The sequence below is a fragment of the Rhinopithecus roxellana genome, chromosome 19 (assembly GCF_007565055.1).
Source record: "Rhinopithecus roxellana isolate Shanxi Qingling chromosome 19, ASM756505v1, whole genome shotgun sequence".
NCBI lineage: Eukaryota > Metazoa > Chordata > Mammalia > Primates > Cercopithecidae > Rhinopithecus > Rhinopithecus roxellana.
In genome coordinates this window covers 33,528,907-33,549,959 of record NC_044567.1, presented here as the reverse complement: position 1 = coordinate 33,549,959, position 21,053 = coordinate 33,528,907, and the positions used below count along the sequence as shown (strand labels likewise).

The 21,053-nt window shown below is 55.0% G+C and overlaps 2 protein-coding genes across 5 annotated transcripts; one reads left to right on the top strand and one right to left on the bottom strand.

Moving 5' to 3' along the window:
- Positions 1–21: 21 nt before the first annotated feature.
- SYNGR2 (synaptogyrin 2) lies at positions 22–4,694 on the top strand. Of its 3 annotated transcripts, XR_004054926.1 has the most exons (5): positions 38–212; positions 2,291–2,528; positions 3,006–3,145; positions 3,242–4,119; positions 4,601–4,694. XR_004054926.1 is itself a non-coding variant. In XM_030922876.1 (4 exons), the coding sequence occupies exons 1-4, from the start codon at positions 114–116 to the stop codon at positions 3,437–3,439; spliced, it is 675 nt and encodes a 224-aa protein (XP_030778736.1). In that variant the 5' UTR covers positions 38–113; the 3' UTR covers positions 3,440–4,220. The 3 variants fall into 3 exon arrangements, 2 of the variants coding, with proteins under 2 accessions (XP_030778737.1, XP_030778736.1); XM_030922876.1 differs by lacking the exon at positions 4,601–4,694 and having other exon boundaries at positions 3,242–4,220; XM_030922877.1 differs by lacking the exons at positions 3,006–3,145; positions 4,601–4,694 and having other exon boundaries at positions 22–212; positions 3,242–4,220.
- A 1,009-nt stretch (positions 4,695–5,703) lies between these two features.
- On the bottom strand, positions 5,704–20,974 carry TK1 (thymidine kinase 1). Of its 2 annotated transcripts, XM_010381915.2 has the most exons (7): positions 20,677–20,974; positions 20,535–20,566; positions 18,866–18,976; positions 16,111–16,204; positions 7,148–7,237; positions 6,668–6,787; positions 5,704–6,562 (listed from the first exon to the last, which is right to left on the bottom strand). In XM_010381915.2, the coding sequence occupies exons 1-7, from the start codon at positions 20,740–20,742 to the stop codon at positions 6,371–6,373; spliced, it is 705 nt and encodes a 234-aa protein (XP_010380217.1). In that variant the 5' UTR covers positions 20,743–20,974; the 3' UTR covers positions 5,704–6,370. The 2 variants fall into 2 exon arrangements, with proteins under 2 accessions (XP_010380217.1, XP_030778734.1); XM_030922874.1 differs by having other exon boundaries at positions 5,704–6,787; positions 20,677–20,945.
- Positions 20,975–21,053: the final 79 nt, after the last annotated feature.

The window sequence follows — 21,053 nt, the reverse complement described above, 5'->3', positions numbered from 1 at the left end:
GGTCCCTAGCGGTGCCTGGCCACGCCCCCGGCGGGTGGAGAGGGGCGGGGCGCCGGGCAGGTTCCTCAGCGTTCCGCGGCGGCGGCGGCGGCGGCGGGGACGGCGACGGCGATATGGAGAGCGGGGCCTACGGCGCGGCCAAGGCGGGCGGCTCCTTCGACCTGCGGCGCTTCCTGACGCAGCCGCAGGTGGTGGCGCGCGCCGTGTGCTTGGTGAGCCCGGGGAGGGCGGGCCGGGACACCCCGGGGAACTCCCCCTGCCTCCAGGCCCGGCGGGACCCTGGCCCACGAGCGCGACAGGTGGCGGCGGCGGCGGCGTCCGGGGCCTGGCGGCGAGCGGGGCCGGCCTCCAGCGTCCCGGGCCCCGCCTTCCCGCCCTCTACAGTCTGTCCCACTGTCCCCTCCCAGTCCCGGGTCCCGACACCCACCCCACCCCACCCCCAGCCCCGCGCCCCGACGTGGGGTGTCCCGAGGCTCCGCAGGGAGCGGGCCCCTGCCTCGCTGGCAGTGGGAGGAGTTTGGGGGCAGCTCCCGGACAGGTGGCCCGCACGCCGCGACTCCCAACTTGTGGAGTTCACCGGGACTGGGCTTTCTGAAGCCACGTGGGATAAGGGAGGGGGCGGGGGGAAACCCAACGCCATGAAACAGGGTCTGTTTCCCACTCGGGGCAGGCCACGGGTCCGCCTTCCCATCCGAAGTTGAGGGACCCTAAGATGTACCCCCTCTCAGTAAGCTGGGCAATACCTCCAAAACCAGGTTTTATGTGTTGGGGGGCCTGTTCTTGGACAGCCAGCCCTGAAAGCTGGAGAGGGTGTCATGAGGGGGCAGGCAGAGGTGGACCTGCTGTGCCCAGACCATGCCTTCTGAGGTCCCCCAGGGCGCCTACACCCGCTCCCAGCCAGGCTGTGGGGTCTGACCACCTCTGTCCTGGGCTGTGTCCAAGAATCAGGTGCCCAGTGGGTCGGGATGGCAGTGCCAGGAGTCCTGGATGGGCACCCTGCTCCCATCATCCCGGAGGTCCGGCTTCATTTCTAGCTGGGGGCGGGGCCTGTGACTGCCAGCTCCAGAGCCCTGTAGGGAGCTCCCTGGGAGGGCAGGGCAGGACTGGCAGGGGAGAGGCCTGGGACCATCCTAGAGGGAGCCTTATGCCCAGAGACCTGTCCCACATCTGCTGAGGTGGAGCAAGCATGGGTGGTGGCCTTGAAGTTTAGGGAGGTGGCATGGGGCTCTTCCCAAGGGGCTGGAGCCCCCCTACACCCACCCTGGGTCCTCCAGGGGTCTGAGTTCAAAGCTGTATCCACAGGCCTGAGTTAGGCCCCTGTGCATGCAGGGCCCTTTGCGGGTTGGGAGACAGACTGGGAGGGACCAGGATGCCACAAAGGCTAGAAGTCCTTGTGTGGAGAAAGCTGGCCAGGCTCAACCAGGGAGGGGTTAGAGGGGGTTCCAGGAGGTGAAGACACGGGGGTGCCGGAATGGCCTTCCCAAGAGGGCCTGTCCGCCTTCACCAAGGTGTTCAGGCAGAGGCTGGACGCTATAGAAGTGACTTGGGCTGAAGGTGACGGGGACTCTGTGACTTGGTGGCCTGTCTTGTTTAAACCTCTTTCAAGGTGAGGTTGGGCTGGGGGTGGAAGGACTGCCCTTCATCCATCAGGTACCTAAACAGAATGATTCCTGCAGGCAGGCAGCTGGGGCAGGAGCAGCCCCCACCTAGGAGGTCCCTGCCCATTCTCCACCCATCCCCAGTCCAGGATTCCCAGGGGCAGGCCCCCTGGTGCCTGCAGATTCTAATCCTGGGGTGCACCAGGAAGCACTTTGCTCATCAGCTCACCTCCACAAAGTTTGGAGGGGCTAACATGCCAGCCTCCAAAAGGGGACAACAGGCCAGGCGAGGTGGCTCATGCCTATAATCCCAGCCCTTTGGGAGGCCGAGGTGGGCTGATCACCTGAAGTCTGGAGTTCCAGACCAGCCTGGCCAATATGGTGAAACCCTATCTCTACTAAAAATACAAAAATTAGCAGGTGTGGTGGAGGGCACCTGTAATCCCAGCTACTAGGGCGGCTGAGGCAGAATTGCTTGAACGCAGGAGGCAGAAAATGCAGTGAGCCCAGATCGCACCATTGCACTCCAGGCTGGGCAACAAGAGCAAGACTCCATCTCAGAAAACAACAACAAAAACCCAAAAGGGGGCAGCAGTGGTGGGAGAGGCCTGTGTCTGTACACCCCATTGGGGTCCCCGCTGTGTGTGCCCCTCAGGCGGCCACCAGCCCTACCAGGTCCTCCCTCCCGGCAGGTCTTCGCCTTGATCGTGTTCTCCTGCATCTATGGCGAGGGCTACAGCAACACCCACAAGTCTAAGCAGATGTACTGCGTATTCAACCACAATGAGGATGCCTGCCGCTATGGCAGTGCCATCGGGGTGCTGGCCTTCCTGGCCTCGGCCTTCTTCTTGGTGATCGACGCATATTTCCCCCAGATCAGCAATGCCACTGACCGCAAGTACCTGGTCATTGGGGACCTGCTCTTCTCAGGTATCTGCCTGTGGCACCTCCATTTGATCTTGGGAGGTGACTAGGAAGGGGACGCATTAACTCTGGGGTTCCGCAGCTGGGGGGCCTCGGCCTCTCTGGGAGCGGCAGGGAGCAGCTCACTTCTCCAGGGCATTTTTAGGAAAGGGTTTTCAGCTAGTATTTCTCCTTGCTTGAATGGCCCCAGCCCTGCCTGGGGTAGCTAGAAGCTGAGTGGACCCCCAGCACACCCGAGCAGATGGGCTTTGCCTCTGCCCCTTTTGTCCCCTAGGCTGTCTGCTGGGACCCACCATGCCAAGGCCTGAGTGCGGGGAACTTTGGAGGTGGATCCCAGCCCGGCTTCCAAGTCCTCCCCTCCATATTGTGGAGGCTCCCGGAAGGTCCCTGCCTAGGCCCTGCCCTACCTGCCCTGTCCCCTCCCAGAGTCCTGGAAAGCCCCTCCCTTTCCATGGAACTGACACCCCACCCGTCCTCCCCCAGCTCTCTGGACTTTCCTGTGGTTTGTTGGTTTCTGCTTCCTCACCAACCAGTGGGCGGCCACCGACCCGAAGGATGTGCTGGTGGGGGCCGACTCTGCGAGGGCAGCCATCACCTTCAGCTTCTTTTCCATCTTCTCCTGGGTAGGACGGCCAGGGGCCGGTTCTTGGGGTCTTGGGTAAAGGGTGGTAGAAGGTGGGGTCCCGCACCACCTGTACCCCTCTGTGCTCTCCCTGCAGGGTGTGCTGGCCTCCCTGGCCTACCAGCGCTACAAGGCTGGCGTGGACGACTTCATCCAGAACTACGTCGACCCCACCCCGGACCCCAACACTGCCTATGCCTCCTACCCAGGTGCATCTGTGGACAACTACCAACAGCCTCCCTTCACCCAGAATGCGGAGACCACCGAGGGCTACCAGCCGCCCCCTGTGTACTGAGTAGCAGTTAGGGTGGGAAGGGGGACAGAGAGGGCCCTCCCCTCTGCCCTAGACTTTCCCATGAGCCTCCTGAAACTGCCAGCCCCCGTCTTTCGCCTGTTCTACCCCGTGCAGCTGACACCCAGCTGCAGAGCCTCCCAGCCTAGCGGGGGCTGGCAGAGCCACACAGTGCCTGTGCCCGGAGGGCTTCAGTCCGCCACTCACTCCTCCAGGGCACTTTTAGGAAAGGGTTTTTAGCTAGTGTTTTTCCTTGCTTTTAATGACTCCAGCCCCGCCTGGAGTGGCTAGAAGCCAGCAGGCACCCATGTGCTGCTGACAAGTGCCTCAGCTTCCCCTGGCCCGGGTCAGGCTATGGGAGCCGCTGTTATCAGCGTTCTCTGCCAAAGACTCATGGGGGCCATCACACCTGCCCTGTGCAGGGGAGCTGGACCAGGCTCTTGTGTCCTCACTCAGGTTTGCTTCCGCTGTGCCCACTGCTGTATGATCTGGGGGCCGCCACCCTGTGCCGGTGGCCTCTGGGCTGCCTCCCATGGCGTGAGGCGGGGCTGGTGCTCACGGCACTTCCTCCTTGCTCCCACCCCTGGCAGCAGGGAAGGGCTTTGCCTGACAACACCCAGCTTTATGTAAATATTCTGCAGTTGTTAACTTAGGTAGCATGGGGAGGGCAGGGGTGCTCCATGGTTCCCAGACTGTCTGTGCCGAATGTATTATAAAGCCTTGGGGGAGATGCCCGGCCCTGGGATGCTGTTTGGAGACAGAATAAATGTTTTCTCATTCAGTCTCCAGTCATTGGTTGAGCCACAGCCTAGGGGTTAGAGGAAGACTCCACTCTGGGTACACGCTTAGGGGCTGGCTTTATGGAACTTGTATTTGGAACAAGGCAGTGGCAGTCCGCCCCCTCCAGCCTGCCTCGCTGGCCCCCTTCCCTCTATCTGGGGTCGCATTCCGCACAAGCCTTTCATCATCTTAAAATAGTAACTGTGCTCAGCCTGTAAACAAGATTTTTCTGGCCTGCAGTGCCAGGGTCCTGCTGCTCCCTTCCTAGAGTTGGGGTGGGGGTACCTGGGAGTTGCCAGTGAACGCCCCTTCCCCGTAACCTTTCCCAGCACTGAATGAAGGGTGCCATGGGTAAGACCAGGTTTCTACCTTACTCCAGGTAAGGTTCCCAGACTGTCTGTGCCGAATGTATTATAAAGCCTTGGGGGAGATGCCCGGCCCTGGGATGCTGTTTGGAGACAGAATAAATGTTTTCTCAGCACCTCTGCAGCCTTCCTGGGACACAGCAGGGAGTGGTCTTGGCCATCCAGCCCGCCCCTCGGAGATTAGGCCCATCTCTGGAAGAGGTCAGGGCCCTGAAGCAACTCCTGGCTTCCTCTTTTGAGCAGTGACGGAGCTGTCATCGGCAAGTCCCGATTGTTTAAAACTCCCCAGTACAAACTAACAGGGTGCTGCTCCCAGCCTCACCCGATGGCTTTGGCTTGGGACATCACTAGCGAAGGGGAGAGGGAGGCTGGGGAGGCCCTGGGAGCGGTGACCCTGTCTGCGCAGGGCACACTCAGGCACAGCACCAAGTCCACACCATACCCCAGTGATGCTTGCCCCCAAGTGAGCTGCCAACAGCCCATCTCTGAGGCACAGCTGAGAGATGCCTTCTTGACTCCTGAATTACCAAACAAAACCTGACCTTGCAGGCCCAGCGGACAGGACAGTGCCTCATCCTCCCAACTGGGCCCGGGCTTCTCTGTACACCGTTTTTGTCCTGACTCTGGCGCAGACAGGAAGCAGATGATGTTCCTCTTAGGACACGCCCCATGACCATTTCTCAGTTAAAGGGTCGTGGTTAAGACATCAGTATTACTACAAAAAGATCTGGGGGCCAGGCGCATGGCTCACGCCTGTAATCCCAGCACTTTGGGAGGCCGAGGCAGGCGGATCACTTGAGGCTGGGAGTTCAAGACCAGCCTGGCCAACATGGTGAAACCTCATCTCTACTAAAAATACAAAAATTAGCCAGGTGTGGTGGTGCATGCCTGTAATACCGGCTACTTGGGAGGCTAATGGGGGAGAATCGCTTGAACTGGGGAAGCAGAGGCTGCAGTGAGCAGGGATTGCACCACTGTACTCCAGCCTGGGCAACAGAGTGAGACCCTGTCTCAAAAGAAAACAAAAAGATCTGGAAGAAAATCCCCACCCAAATCAAGCTGAAGCTGTCCATGAGACCCGGGGAAACCCAGGTTAAAGAGAAATGTGCATCCACCAATCAGTGAATTTTGAATTAGTTAATTTCATACACTACAGCAGAGGCATGGACCCTGCCCTGTCTCCCCACTTGAAGAGGTAAGCCCCTGGGATCCAAGTCCCAGCAAGGTTGGTGCCACCCATCTTGGTGAAAGATGCTGTTGTTCCCGTGGAAACCATCACCAGAGGCAGGAAGGGCTTTGAGCCCAAAAGGAAGCAAGAGGACGTGAGTCCGGGCCATCCTCAGGGGAGGGCGGGAGCCGGTCCCAGGAAGAAGGGCCTGAGCCTCAGTGTGGCCCAAGGCTCAAAGGTGCTGGTGCAGGCTTCCCAGGAAGAACAGAAACTCAGCAGTGAAAGCCACAGAGGGGAAGAAGCAGGCTTATGTCAACAGTGTGTGGCTCTGTCCCTCACCCAAAGGAGGGAGAGTGTGCCAGATCCCAGGCCACCAAGCGGCGCCAGCTCCAGCCTGGGTGATCGTCCCAGCAGTCAAGAGGGAAGCTTTAAGCAGGCCAGTGGGTAGGAGAGGAGGGAGTATGTGGCAGGTGGGGCAGCCATACAAAGACTTCCCAGAAGGCCAAGGTGTGGTCACCCTCCACGCCTCCCAACTTCCTCCTGGAGTGGTCAGGCAGCATGTGGGACAGTGTCCGCTAGGCAGCGGCAGCAGGAAAGCAGCGGGCAGCCCTCGCAGGCCTCTCAGTTGGTGGGGCTGCATTGTAGAATCTGCTGTGGGGCAAAGAGCTTCCTGGCAGCCACGGCCTCCCCTGGCTTTCCTGGCACTGGGCAGTTCTCTTTGTTGTCCGGCCCAGCAGGCTGGCCTAAGGCCTTCTTGAAGTAGCAGAGCCGACACACAGAGTGGTACTTGTCTGCTCCCCCAATCACCTCGACCTGGCAGGGACAGAGGACAGGTGAAGGACCAGGACAGGAAGGAGGCACAGCCACACCCCCACCCCGCCGGCCTGCAGGGAAGGCAGGGAAGGCAGGTGGAGCTACCTCCTTCTCTGTGCCGAGCCTCTTGGTATAGGCGGCTTCCCGGAAGCACTCCATGCACACCGCGGTCAGCTTCACCACGCTCTCGGCCAGCGGCACCAGGTTGAGGATGGTCCCGAATGGCTGTGCTCCCATGGAAAGACAGCAGGCGCTCAGCCACCTCACCAGGCGGGTTTTTCTTTTAAATCCTCTGATTCACAAGCACTAAAGCCAGGAGTTTTCTCTGACCTTAGTCCTTCTCCCAACCCCCAGAGCACCATGCCCAGCTCTGTCCCTCTGCTGATTCAAAGCACCTGCCAGACAGATGGAACCAGTTTGCACAGACCGCGGAGTCCCTGGGCTCAGACAAGGCCTGGTCTGAGCAGCTCGGCCATACCCCTGTGGTGGCTGAGCCCTGGTCACCCAGAGCTGGTGTCTGTGTACCCACCCAGAAGCCCCTTCCCCTCCTGGATCCCAGCTCCAGACCTGGATCAGACGCCTTACCTTCCTCTGGAATGTTCCATCCAGTGCAGCCACAATTACAGTCTTCCCAGCGTTGGCCATGGCCTCGCAGAACTCCACGATGTCAGGGAACTGGAAAGGACAGGTGGAGAAAGCGTGAGCTTCCACCCCAGCAGCAGCTCCCTGGATCCCCAGCGAAGATGCTGCCAGATCTGACAACTCCGGCCCTTTGGCCTGGAGCAACTCTCCCACGAGGCTCCACAGCCCGGGGACTGTGTCCCTCTGTGTGCCCTCCCAGCAGATGACAGGCATATCCACAACTACACAGCCCTTTCCCCCTGCAGCCAGCTTCCGCTCCAAGTCCAGGTCCCCGGGACTCAGCGTCGGACTTCCACACCGGCAGTGCTGTTTAACCAGGACTCAGTGTCGGACTTCCACACCGACTGTGCTGTTTAACCAGGACTCAGCGTCGGACTTCCACACCGACTGTGCTGTTTAACGCTGCAGCAGACAAAGGCCTGCTGCCTTGAGCTCGGACACCGCTCTTCGTTGGACCCATTTTCTGTGTGACCTTGGCAATGAATTAACGTCTCTGAACCTGTTTCCTCTTTACTAAGAGCAAGGAAGGTTCTGTTTTTTTTTTTTTTTTTTTTTTTTTTTTTGAGATGAGTTTCACTCTTTCGCCCAGGCTGGAGGGCAGTGGTGTGATCTCGACTCACTGCAACCTCCGCCTCCCGAGTTCAAGCGATTCTCCTGCCTCCGCCTCCTGAGTAGCTGGGATTACAGGGGCCTACTACCATGCCCAGCTGATTTTTGTATTTTTAGTAGAGACGGGGTTTCACCATGTTGGTCAGGCTGGTCTCAAACTCCTGACCTCATGATCCGCCCTCCTTGGCTTCCCAAAGTGCAGGGATTACAGGCGTGAGACGCCGCACCCAGCCAGGTCCTGTTGTTTAAGGATGGAAGATCCTAAGTTATATACAGGCTCTTTGGTGAATAGGTGGGTATTTTGTGCTCTTGCCTCCCCCTTTTTAAACAGGTAATGTGCTTTGAGAAGGGGCAGGGGTCCTACTGGCCATTTACAGAGCAGGATGACACAGCACAGCCTTCTAAGTATCGGGCCTGCACACAGCACATTTACTGCGTAAATCAAACTTCACTTTGGCCCAGGGAGAAGCTCAAACTCTGGCAAGTGCTTTAGTGATTCTCATCAATCATATCACTCTTAGCTGGCTGAGTTCATATGTCCAGACTGGCCTCTGGGTTGGGTGAAGTGGGGATGTCCTTGTCCTTGGGTGCAGGGTCTCTCTCTCGGGGCCACTCAGGCTTTCTCAGCCAGGTACTGAGGTTCGAGGTTATTGGGACGTGAGGGTTTAGCAAGGCAAGGACTAAGGGGTGGCTTGAAAAATTCCAGTTGGATCCAAGCGAAACCCTACGTGACTGATTGTGCTCAGCTGACTGCAGGGGCCTCTGGAGAAGGAAATCCAGAGACTCCAGCACGCCGGGGCCCCTCCCCGCCATGCACTCATTCCCTCTTTTTCTCTGAGGACTCATCACGTCACAAAAATGCAGCTCCCAGCCTGCAAGGAGCTGTGGGCCAGCACACCTCCTGCACCAGGGGCTCGCCCCCTGGAGGGCTGACGCTGCCATCGCTGCCATTTGAGGCTGGATCTCGCCATGTCCTGTGCACTGTAGAGTGTTAGCTGCGTCCCTTGCCCCCACCCATTAGATAGATGCCAGGAGCATGCCTCCCATCCCCCAGTTGTGACAAAATTGTTTCTAGTTGTTGTGAAATGTCCCCTGGGTGGGAATCGAGAGGGGAAGAACCCTCCTGAGTTGAGAACCTTGCTCCTTAACCCTCCACATGAGGGTAGAAAGCAGACCCCAGACTCTCCCACATCAGGGTTTCAGGACGGAGGAAGGTCCTCAGCCCCCACTCCACCTGGCACTTCCTCCCCCGTCCAGTGCAGATGCCACCCCTCTCCCAGGTAAGCATTAAACCCTAACCCCAGCAGAGCTCCCTGGGCAACCAGGGGCCTTGGAGATAAAGATGGAGGTATCCGAGTTGTTTGGGACGTTTCAAAGTGGGCCCTGGCAGTCATGCTGTTGCTGTTGGTGGTTTTGTCCCTTGTGTTTAGGGGACGTTATGGTTTGAATTGTGTCCCCCACCCCGCCAAATTCATATGCTGATGTCCTAACCCAGAATATCTGTGAATGTGACCTCATTTGGAGATAAGGTCTTACAAAGTGGAGTGATCGGGGTAGCTTCTAATCCAACGACTAGTGTCCTTATAAAAAGGGAAATCACAGTGGCTCATAACTGTAATCCCAGCACTTTGGGAGGCCAAGGTGGATAGATCACCTGAGGTCAGAAGTTCGAGACCAGCCTGGCCAAGGATTAAATCCTGTCTCTACTAAAAATACAAAAATGAGGCGGGCCTGGGGGCGCATGCCTGTAATCCTAGCTACTTGAGAGGCTGAGGCACAAGAATTGCTTGAACCCAGGAGGCAGAAGTTGCAATGAGCTGAGATCACGCCATTGCAGTTGAGCCTGAGCAACACAGAGAGCCTGTCTCTACATAAACAAACAAACCAGAGTTGTTCAGCTCAAGGGGTGTTCTTAGTGGTCTCTGGCTTAGGAGACTTGGGCTGTGGTAACATATAAATTATGAACTTGCTTTTTTTGAGACGGAGTCTTGCTCTGTCGCCCAGGCTGGAGTGCAGTGGCGCGATCTTGGCTCACTGCAAGCTCCCCCTCCCGGGTTCATGCCATTCTCCTGCCTCAGCCTCCAGAGTAGCTGGGACTACAGGAGCCCACCACCACACCCGGCTAATTTTTTGTACTTTTAGTAGAGACGGGGTTTCACTGTGTTAGCCAGGATGGTCTGGATCTCCTGACCTCGTGATCTGCCCGCCTCGGCCTCCCAAAGTGCTGGGATTACAGGCGTGAGCCACTGCGCCCGGCCAGATTAAATTTATTATAGGTTGCACATCTGCAACCCGAAGGGCTCCAAAATCTGAAACTTTTTAAGCGCCCACCACAGGTGGAAAATTCCACACCTGACCTCATGGGACAGGTCACTGTCAAAACTGTGGCTCACGCCCGAATTACAAAATACATAAAATTACTCTCAGGCTATGTGCATAAGATGTCTATAAAACATAAATGGATTTTGTGTTTACACTTGGGGCTCATTCCCAAGGTCTCATTATATTATGAACATGCAAATATTCCAAAACCTGAAATCCGAAACACTTCTGGTCCCAGGCATTTAGGATAAGGAATACTCAACCTGTGTTACTTGTGTAGTAGAACAGAAAACACAAAAAGGTTTTTTTTTTGAGACAGAGTCATACTCTGTCATCCAGGCTGGAATGCAGTGGCATGACCTTGGCGCACTGCAACCTCTGCCTTCCAGGTTCAAGCAATTTTCATGCCTCAGCCTCCCAAGTAGCTGGAATGACAGGTGGGTGCCACCACGCCTGGCTAATTTTTGTATTTTTAGTAGAGATGGGGTCTCACTATGTTGGCCCGGCTGGTCTCAAACTCCTGACCTCAAGTGATCCACCCGCCTCGGCCTTCCAAAGTGCTGGGATTACAGGCGTGAGCCACTGTGCCCAGCCAGAAAAAAAATTTAAAAAAATAAATCAGAGCTCCTACTATTGCAAAGCAACTCTGCAAGCCCGCCACACGCTGTGCAGCTGCTGATGAGCACGTGGGGGTGGCGCTGGGGCCAGGGTTCCCACCCACCACCAGCATCTGAAGCACAGCACCCCCAGCTAGTAGCTTCAGGTTTTCCAGGTGAACCTCTCTTAGATGCCAACAGTTTCTACAAACCAGTGTGAGCACCTCTGCGTCTCTCCCAGGGTACAAAGCAGCACAGAAGCTTCTGACCCAGGGCCTTCCTCAGGATGGCACGGTGGCTACTCTGTGAAAGGCTTTCCCTGCTGACCCAGAAAACAGGAACAAGGCAGGTTAGGCCAGGCTTCAGCCACTGTCCAGGTAGACGATGAAGGAACAAAGGACAGTCCTTCTGCTGGGTCCTGTGCTGGGAACCCCCTCCTCGATCTAGAACTGCTTGCAATGGGAAGACCCTGAACTTCCTTTTTTTTTTTTTTTTTTTTTTTTTAAGACAGAGTTTTGCTCTTGTTGTTGCCCAGGCTGGACTGCAGTGGTGCAATCTCGGCTCACCGCAGCCTCCACCTCCCGGGTTCAAGCGATTCTCCTGCCTCAGCCTCCGAGTAGCTGGGATTACAGGCATGCGCCACCACGCCCGGCTAATTTTTGTATTTTTAGTAGAGACGGGGTTTCTCCATGTTGGTCAGGCTGGTGACCCTGAACTTCTTGAAGAGAACAAGGGCACACAGAGGCCAGGGCAGAACGCTGATGTCTGGATAGGGTGTAATAAATACTCACTGAATGAACTCAAGTTTTACTTGCTGGCCAGGGAGGAAGTAGACCGGGAAATCCCTCCTACAGGCTGAACCGGGGACAGGACTTAATACACTGGCTCCTGACTCGGGGCATTTGGATGTGAAGGAAGGAGGAAGGAGAAGGGAAAGGTTTGTGCCTGGAAGGTCTGGGTCAGCCTCTGTCAACAAGGTTTACAGAGCCAGGAGAACAGAGCTATTGAACCACTCACAGCGGCAGGTCAGAAGGAGGGAGAGCCTTGCCAAAGCTGAAGCTTCCTTGTTTTGAGAGGGCCATGTCCCCAAAGCTGATGCAAAATCCGTGGATGCATTCTGAGGCCAGTTTGACAACAAAAGAGAACAGCTGCATCCCTGTTCCCAGCCTGGGCTCACTTTCTCACCTGGAGTCCCTCAACCGCAGGGCAGCAACAACAATGTCTCCATGTACGCAGAGGCAGGGGGGTGCTCAGAGGCGTACCTCTGAAGGTCAGAAACTGAATGGGCACACCCAGGCAGGGAGATGCCAGCTGCCGGGTGGTCAGGAACCCAGAGCGGACACTGGCAGCCTGGAGTGAGTCCCTCAACTCCACAGGGCAGACGCCCCGCTCAGGGGAAGGGCACGTCAGCCTCCCCACGGGAATGGAATTTGCAGCTATGACTCATACAGAATGTTGGGCAAGAACAGAACCAGGAAGGCAGGACTGGCCTGCGGGGGGTACAGGCCCTGTGATATCCGGGCAGGGTATTCCAGCCAGAGCAGCCTGGCTCTGTGTTGGGAGGCAAGGTGGCTGGAGATCTCAAAGTACTCACCAACAAACTCATGTATTCTTCCTCCAGGGTATAGAATTAGACTAAATGTACAGTCCAGGGTATAGAACTAGACTAAGTGTGGCCAGGCGCGGTGGCTCACGCCTGTAATCCCAGCACTTTGGGAGGCTGAGGCAGGAGGATCACCTGAGGTCAGGAGTTCGAGACCACCCTGGTCAACATGGCGAAACCCCATCTCTACTAAAAATACAAAAGATTAGCCGGGCATGGTGGCAGGAGCCTGTAATCCCAGCTACTAGGGAGGCTGAGGCGGGAGAATCACTTGAACCTGGGAGATGGAGGTTGCGCCACTGCACTCCAGCCTGGGCCACAGAGCGAGACTCTGTTTCAAAAACAAACAAAAAGAGAACTGGACTACGTATACTAAACGTATAGGTGGCCCTGTGCCCAGGTTCTAGTCTTTGAAAGATCAGCAGAGGTGACATTTGCAGCTTCTGGCCTGGCCCATGAAAACCTCACACCATGGGGCTCCGCCATGTCTCTCCCCTTCCGTGTCTGTATACAGCCAGCCAGGGTGACCTAAGCCGCCTCGTGGGCGGCCTCCCCATCAACTGGCTTGGAACCACGTAGGGGTCTGTGAGCGAGAAATAAATTCCTGTTATGTTTATATCAAACCACCACATTGTGTACTTCAAGGCAGCCCTAAAAGTACCTAAGAGGCCAAGTCTGCTGAGCCCCTCAGAGACACTTTTGGTTTCACTCATTTGTGATAAACTAACAAAAATAAAAAACTCCAAAGCAGAGAAAGAAAAACTAAGATAACAGAAAATAACCCAGAAACTCAACTGCAGAATGTGTTCCTGAGGAAATAGAAAAATCTGGAAAAGTCTAAGAAAAAATTTTCAGAAACATAACGGAAGGAACAGCATACATTTAAAAATAACCCAACAGTAACTTGTCAAAACGGAGGATGAGGCCGGGCGCGGTGGCTCAAGCCTGTAATCCCAGCGCTTTGGGAGGCCGAGACGGGCGGATCACAAGGTCAGGAGATCGAGACCATCCTGGCTAACACGGTGAAACCCCGTCTCTACTAAAAAATACAAAAAAAACTAGCCGGGCGAGGTGGCGGGCGCCTGTAGTCCCAGCTACTCGGGAGCCTGAGGCAGGAGAATGGCGTAAACCCGGGAGGCGGAGCTTGCAGTGAGCTGAGATCCGGCCACTGCACTCCAGCCTGGGTGGCAGAGCAAGACTCCGTCTCAAAAAAAAAAAAAAAAACGGAGGATGATGAATTAGAGCAGCAGATATAAAAATAGTCATTGAAACAAAACACACTTTGCAAGATGGAACCCAGAACACCTCAGAGAGGGATGAGGAGAGAAATACCTGAAGTGATAATGGCTTCATTCCTTCCCCAGAAATGAAAAGGCACACCAGCTATAAAGCAGGATAAACGAAAACAAAGCTTACCCTAGACTCATTGTGCTGAGAGAGAACAGACAGAACACCCGACCAGAGGTAACATTAGAGAGATGGCAGCCTTCCCCTGAGCAAAAACACAACAACCAGCACTGCTACTCTTCAAAGCAACAAGACCAAGGCCGGGCGTGGTGGCTCATGCCCGTAATCCCAGCAATTTGGGAGGCCGAGGCAGGTGGATCACCTGAGGTCAGGAGTTCCAGACCAGCCTGGCCAACAGGGTGAAACCCCATCTCTACTAAAAATACAAAAATGAGCTGGGCATGGTGGTGCACACCTGTGATCGCAGCTACTCAGAAGGCTGAGGCAGGATAATTGCTTGAACCCAGAAGGCGGAAATTGCTGTGAGCTAAAATCATGTCAATACACTCCAACCAGGGCAACAGAGCAAGACACTCCATCTCATAAAAAAGGCTGGGGGTGGTGGCTCACGCCTGTAATCACAACACTTTGGGAAGCCAAGGCGGGTGGATCACCTGAGGTCAGGAGTTCAAGACCAGCCTTAGCCACACACGATGGTGGGTGCCTGTAATCCCAGCTACTTGGGAGGCTGAGGTGGGAGAATTGCTTGAATCCGGGAGGCAGAGGTTGCAGTGAGCTGAGATCGTGCCATTGCACTCCAGCCTGGGTGACAGAGTAAGACTCTGTCTCGGCCGGGCGCGGTGGCTCAAGCCTGTAATCCCAGCACTTTGGGAGGCCGAGACGGGCGGATCACGAGGTCAGGAGATCGAGACCATCCTGGCTAACACGGTGAAACCCCGTCTCTACTAAAAATACAAAAACATAGCCGGGCGAGGTGGCGGGCGCCTGTAGTCCCAGCTACTCCGGAGGCTGAGGCAGGAGAATGGCATAAACCCGGGAGGCGGAGCTTGCAGTGAGCTGAGATCCGGCCACTGCACTCCAGCCCGGGCGACAGAGCAAGACTCCGTCTCAAAAAAAAAAAAAAAAAAAAAAAAAAAAAAAAAAAAAAAAAAAAAAAGACTCTGTCTCAAAAAAAAAAAAACAAAACAAAACTACACAAAATCAACCTATCCCTTGCTGCCCAGCTTAAACTAGAGGACAAGCAGGGCGCGGTGGCTCAAGCCTGTAATCCCAGCACTTTAGGAGGCCGAGACGGGCAGATCACGAGGTCAGGAGATCGAGACCATCCTGGCTAACATGGTGAAACCCCGTCTCTACTAAAAAATACAAAAAACTAGCCGGGCGAGGTGGTGGGCGCCTGTAGTCCCAGCTACTCGGGAGGCTGAGGCAGGAGAATGGCGTGAACCCGGGAGGCGGAGCTTGCAGTGAGCTGAGATTCGGCCACTGCACTCCAGCCTGGGCGGCAGAGCGAGACTCCGTCTCAAAAAAACAAAACAAAACAAAACAAAAAAAAACCTAGAGGACAAAAGAAAGATTTCCATACAAAGCCTGGCAGCTTCCCATCTATACATCCTGGCTGCAAAAACTACTAAAAAATGTACTTCAACAACAAGAAAATAAACGTATAAGAAACAAGCAAAAGGAACCATGAGGCAAACCAAACACTACTCCCCACCTCCCTTTTTTTTTTTTTTGAGATAGGGTCTGGCCTTGTCGCCCAGGCTGGAGTGCAGTGGCGCTATCACTACTCACTGTAGCCTCGACCTCCCAGGCTCCATCCTTCTGCCTCAGCCTTCTGAGTAGCAGGGACCACAGGTGTGCGCCACTATGACTGGCGATTTTTTCTTTTTTTGTAGAGATGGAGTTTTATTATGTTGCCCAGGTGAGTCTCCAACTCCTGAGCTCAAGTGATCTGTCCACCTTAGCCTCCCAAAGGCTGAGATTACAGGTGTGAGTCACTGTATCTTGCCAGTAAATAGATATATATTTTTTATAAAGGTAAAATGGCCAGGTGCCGTAAGTCACACCTGTAATCCCAGGGCTTTGGGAGTCCGGGGGGGGGGGGATCACCTGAGGTTGGGAGTTTGAGACCAGCTTGACCAACATGAAGAAACCCCGTCTCTACTAAAAATATAAAATTAGCCGGGCGTGCTGGCGCATGCCTGTAATCGCAGCTACTTGGGAGGCCGAGACAAGACAGAATTGCTTGAACCCGGGAAGCAAAGTTTGCAGTGAGATGGCACCATTGCCCTCCAGCCTGGGCAACAAGAGTGAAACTCCGTCTCAAAAAAATAAAAGCGTAAAATGAATTCTACGTGACTATGACAGGGAAACTAGAAGGGGGCCTTCAGAGGGTATTCCAACACTAGTTGTAGCTATTTAACCTTGTTATTTTACTAAAAGATCAGATAACCTCCAAGTCAGCGGCGGAAAACGGAGGACAGAGCGGGAGCTGTCAGCAAGAGTGATACCAGGACAAGCCGACTTACAAACTGCCCCTCGTCGATGCCTATGACAGCCACGCCCAGGGCCTCCTGGGCCGCGTCTCGGAGCAGGCAGGCGGGCAGCGCCTCCATGGTGTTCCTGGGAAGAGAAAGCCAGAGCGTGAGCAGGCACAGGGAGGCCAGAAGCCAGAATGCAGAGGCCAGGGAATGGCACTGTCGCGACCACCCGCTACCTGCAAAGCCGGCTCAGTGTTCACCCAGCCGGGCTTTGAGAAGTTAGCACCTATGGGAAAGGCCCTCGTTCAGAAAACCAGTTATTTATTTTTTTTTGAGACAAAGTCTTGCTCTGTCGCCCAGGCTGGAGTGCAGTGGCGCCATCTCGGCTTGCTGCAATCTCCACCTCCCAATTCTCAAGGGGTTCAAGCGATTCTCCCACCTCAGCCTCGAGAGTAGCTGGGACTACAGGCACACACCATGACACCCAGCTACTTTTTGCATATTTAGCAGAGATGGGGTTTCACCATGTTGGCCAGGCTGGTCTCAAACTCCTAACTTTTTTTTTTTTTTTTGAGACGGAGTCTCGCTCTGTCGCCTGGCCTGGAGTGCAGTGGCCGGATCTCAGCTCACTGCAAGCTCTGCCTCCCGGGTTTACGCCATTCTCCTGCCTCAGCCTCCCGAGTAGCTGGGACTACAGGTGCCAGCCACCTTGCCCGGCTAGCTTTTTGTATTTTTTAGTAGAGACGGGGTTTCACCATGTTAGCCAGGATGGTCTCGAACTCCTGACCTCGTGATCCGCCCGTCTCGGCCTCCCAAAGTGCTGGGATTACAGGCTTGAGCCACCGCGCCCGGCCACTCCTAACTTTTAAGTGATCCACCCGCCTCAGCCTCCTAGAGGAAAACCAGTTATTTATACAAGCCACTTCACTTGATGTTTTGGATTAGAAATTAGTAATGTCCAATACAAAGCTCAACGAGACTAAAAACTCTTCCACTGTTCGGCAGACAAGGCCAGCTTCATCAGTTACCAGGGCCCATGATACCATTAGGGGTCAGCCAAGTTTTTTTTTAAAATTCAGAAGAATGAATAACTAGAACTGGGCCTGGGTTATATTTGTCTTTATGTCAATTATGTTACAAAATATAAATTTTTAAAATCCTGTATTCTGGCCAGACACAGCAGCTCATACCTGTAATCTTAGCACTTCGGGGAGGCCAAGACGGGAGGATCATTTGAACTCAGGAGTTCAAGACCAGCCTGGGTCGAGACCAGCGAGATACTATGTGGCAAAAAATCTAAAAATCAGCTGTGTGTGGTGGTGTGCACCTGTAGTCCCGCCTACTCAGGGGGCTGAGGTGGGAGGATCACTTGAGCCCAAGGGTTTGGGGTCACATAATAGTAAGCTATGATTGAACCACTGCACTCCAGCCTGGGTGACAAAGAGAGACCCTGTCTCAAAAACAAACAACAAACAAACTAAAAAACATTTGACAACTATTGTTTCGTTATTACCTTGCTATAATCCTACTTCGAGTTCTGGAAAAAACGTGTGAAACAGTATTTTGTGCATTTTAAATTCCCTCTTCCCTCCCTAAACAGAGAAAGACAAAGTGAGGGCAGGTGGGAGGCCAGCTGTGGGCCCTGCAAGGGCAGCCTCTCTGGAGCTGTCAATGCTGCGGGCCCAGCCTTGGCCTCTGTGACCCGTGTTAGAAATGACTTGTGACACACATCCTGGATCTGACTGACTCGAGAAGTTGCACTTCCAACAGCTGGAAAGGAGTGACCTCCTCTGCTTTCCCTGTCCCCGCCAGGTGTAACACCACCCTGTGCTGTGGACATCGCATCTTAGGAATGAGGAAGCAAATTTGGAAAAGTAAATGACCTACATCAGACAGCATGGCCAGGAAGTACGGTTAAATCCCCACACACAGCTCCAAGCCCCAAGCACCCTCCACTCCACCACCGTCTGGCTTCAGAAGCCCCTCAGCTCCCACCGAAGGCCACATGCCAGGTGGATCCATTCTCTGCACAGCTGTAGCAACTCTCGGATACAGGTCCCAGCAAGGGCTCTGTGGCCGCAAGCTCTATAATGTGTGGCACAGCATGGCTTTGCCACTGGGTGCCCAGGTGGACAAGTCCAGAGGACCAAGCAAAGCGTCTCAGGCTCAGAAACATCAGGCCCACATCTGCTGCCAAGGAAGTGAATTTAACTCCCAACCTGAGGTTGCAGGTGGAAATGTCCAGTGATCTCAAATAGCTACACATAAAAAGAGGCAGCGTGAAGGCTGCCAGGTGACCAGGACCCAGCCAACAATGGACAACTAAAAAATTAAACAAAAATCTGTGTGCAGGCCAAACCAAACCAGTTTGCAGCCTGTGTGAAGCTGAATCCCTACAGCAGAGTTTCTGAACGTTGGCAGCTTCCTGACATTTGGGGTCAGCTCATTCTTGCATGGGGGCCGTCCTGTGCACCGCAGGACCCTTAGCAGCAGTGTCCCTGACCTCTACACATTAAAGCCCAGTAGCATCCCCTCCCCTCTCCAGTTGCAACAACTAGAAACGTCTTCAGACATTGTCAAATGGACCCTGGGGGCAAAATCACCCACAGTGGAGAACCACTGGCTCCAGCCCAGGGAATGGAGAGTGTGCGCTGCCTTGCCAAGCACCTTGGAAAGTGTGCTGATTTGAATCGTTCGATGCCGGGTCAGCGTGATTAACCGTCCCCACTAAAGAGAGTTCTAACAGCGTGTCCTGTGCCTTGTGATTTTCCACTGGACAGGACTGCAAGGGGCAGGGACTGACCGGTCATGTGTGCAGAAGCTGCTGCTGTAGCGAGTGTCTTTGGCATACTTGATCACCAGGCACTTGTATTGAGCAATCTGGAAGCGACGGACACGTCTCATCAACTCTGTGCTGCAAGAGGAGAGAGGGTCAGGTGAGGTCCACAGCGGGAGGAGAACCTCCCCACTAAGCCTGGCTCCTCATTGCCCCTAGTGTTATGCAGACTGAGCCCACCACAGCCGGAAAAGAGCAGGGCAGAGCAGGCAGGGTATAATATCCCTACAAAGAGGGTTGGAAGTCAGAATTCTCTATGGGGAAGAGGTCCAGGAATGGTACTCAGGTGGTCCCAGGAAGTGTGGGAGGAGTAACCTTCTCCAGGATGTAGTGGGGAAGGCAGAGGCAAAGGCTACATGTAGAGGGGGACCTGCGACTGCATTCCAAAGTAACCTCATTCCAGTGTTGTTCCCAGAGTTCAGAGCTTTTCTTTTTTCTTTTCTTTCTTTTTTTGAGATGGAGTCTCGCTATGTCGCCTAGGTTAGAGTGCAGTAGCGCGATCTCAGCTCACTGCAACCCCTGCCTTCGGGGTTCAAGAGATTCTCCTGCCTCAACCTCCCGAGTAGCTGGGATTACAGGAGCCTCCCACCACGCCCAGATAATTTTTGTATTTTTTTTCAGTAGAGACGTGGTTTCACCACATTGACCAGGGTGGTCTCAAACTCCTAACCTCAAGTGATCAACGCACCTCAGCAATCCAAAGTGCTGGGATTAAAGGCGTGGGCCACCACGCCCGGCATAGAGCTTCTCTAAATTAATTTCAGAAAACCTTTGTGTGCAGTGTCAAAAGCACTTGCTTCTGCGTCCAAGAAGTCCAAATCTGAGCCTCATGATCCTGAGCAAGGAGTTTGAGCTGAAGTGATCCCCAGGGCCATAAAATAATGTTGGGGCAGGGCATGGTGGCTAACGTCTGTAATCCCAGCACTTTGGGAGGCCGAAGCAGGAGGATTGCTTGAGACCAGGAGTTCAAGACCAGCTTGGGCAACATAGCAAGACCCCAGCTCTACAAAAATAAAATAAAATTAGCTGGGTCGGGGATGCACGCCTGTAGTCCCAGCTACTTGGGAGGCTGAGGTGAGAGAACTGCTTGAGCCCAGGAGTTCGAGACCAGCCTGGGCAAAAAAGCAAGATCCTATCTCTACAAGAACAAAACAAAACAAAAAGAATGGTGGGTGGGTAGTTTACTCAGGAAACTCACTCACTAGCCCCACCTGGGTCAGGGAATGGTTCTGTCACCTCAGGAGAGCAGAGGCTCCACGGCTTCAGACTCCTTGGTGCAGAGAGCGACTGCGTTTCCTTGGCCTTATAAGGAAACAGCCACATTGAATAGGGGTGTACAAAAAGGCCTGGCCCACAGTGCACACAACTGGTTGCCACCTTCTCAGAGGACTTGGTGGGGAGGAGTGCTAAGCTGTAACCAGCTGTGACCAGCTCCAGGAGGGAGTGGCGTCCACACAGGAGGAGGGGCTTGGCCGGGGCAGAAGGGGGCGGAGACTTCCTCCTGGACGGAATTCAAGGGAGGAGGAGAATCCCGGGCGGGAGCTGTGGGAAGCTGTGCTGGTCCTTCTAGGGGAAGGGAAGGGACAGGGGTCCCCGGAGAAGAAGGAGATCCACCCCAGCCCCGCGAAGCCATTACCTTTTTCCTGAGAACATCGGCCCGAGAATCACCTAGGAGAGAAGATGAGGTCACATGGGGGCCCGCCCTGCGCGGATGCCGGGGCACAGGCTATCACCACGACCCCCTCATCCCCAGTCACGCGCAGGGCTGACCCCGGCACCTGGATCTGCCCCCGGGTCTTGCTAGGGGAGCCGGGCAGCACGGTGGGCAGGTTAATGCAACTCATGGCGCCTCCGGGAAGTTCACGGATCCAAAGGTTCTCCACCGCGGTCCCGCAGTAAGCCCCTGGTTCCCGCGCCACCCGCTTTAAACCACGGCGTGCTGGCCAATCACGAGTCGGTCCCGCTGCCCTGGGGCCAATCAGCGCCCGGCCTCCGACAGGCGGGAGATTTGACCACAGCCCGCCCCCTCGTGGGAGGGATCCGGGAAGTGCGCCCAGGGACTGGGAGGGCCCAGTAATAAGGGGGATGGACGTGGCTGATCGGGATGTGGCCTGGCCTGAGCCCCGCCTCTCTCCGCCCACTAAATTTAAAGGCC

What these genes read in the sequence shown, in the direction of transcription:
- TK1 (XM_030922874.1), bottom strand. Translation starts at nt 20,742, where the DNA reads ATGAGTTGCATTAACCTGCCCACCGTGCTGCCCGGCTCCCCTAGCAAG. An exon ending in AGACCCGGGGGCAGATCCAG is followed by an intron (nt 20,567 to 20,676) that starts GTGCCGGGGTCA and finishes CTTCTCTCCTAG; the next exon opens with GTGATTCTCGGGCCGATGTT. An exon ending in CCGATGTTCTCAGGAAAAAG is followed by an intron (nt 18,977 to 20,534) that starts GTAATGGCTTCG and finishes CTCCTCTTGCAG; the next exon opens with CACAGAGTTGATGAGACGTG.
- SYNGR2 (XM_030922876.1), top strand. Translation starts at nt 114, where the DNA reads ATGGAGAGCGGGGCCTACGGCGCGGCCAAGGCGGGCGGCTCCTTCGAC. An exon ending in TGGCGCGCGCCGTGTGCTTG is followed by an intron (nt 213 to 2,290) that starts GTGAGCCCGGGG and finishes CCCTCCCGGCAG; the next exon opens with GTCTTCGCCTTGATCGTGTT. An exon ending in TGGGGACCTGCTCTTCTCAG is followed by an intron (nt 2,529 to 3,005) that starts GTATCTGCCTGT and finishes GTCCTCCCCCAG; the next exon opens with CTCTCTGGACTTTCCTGTGG.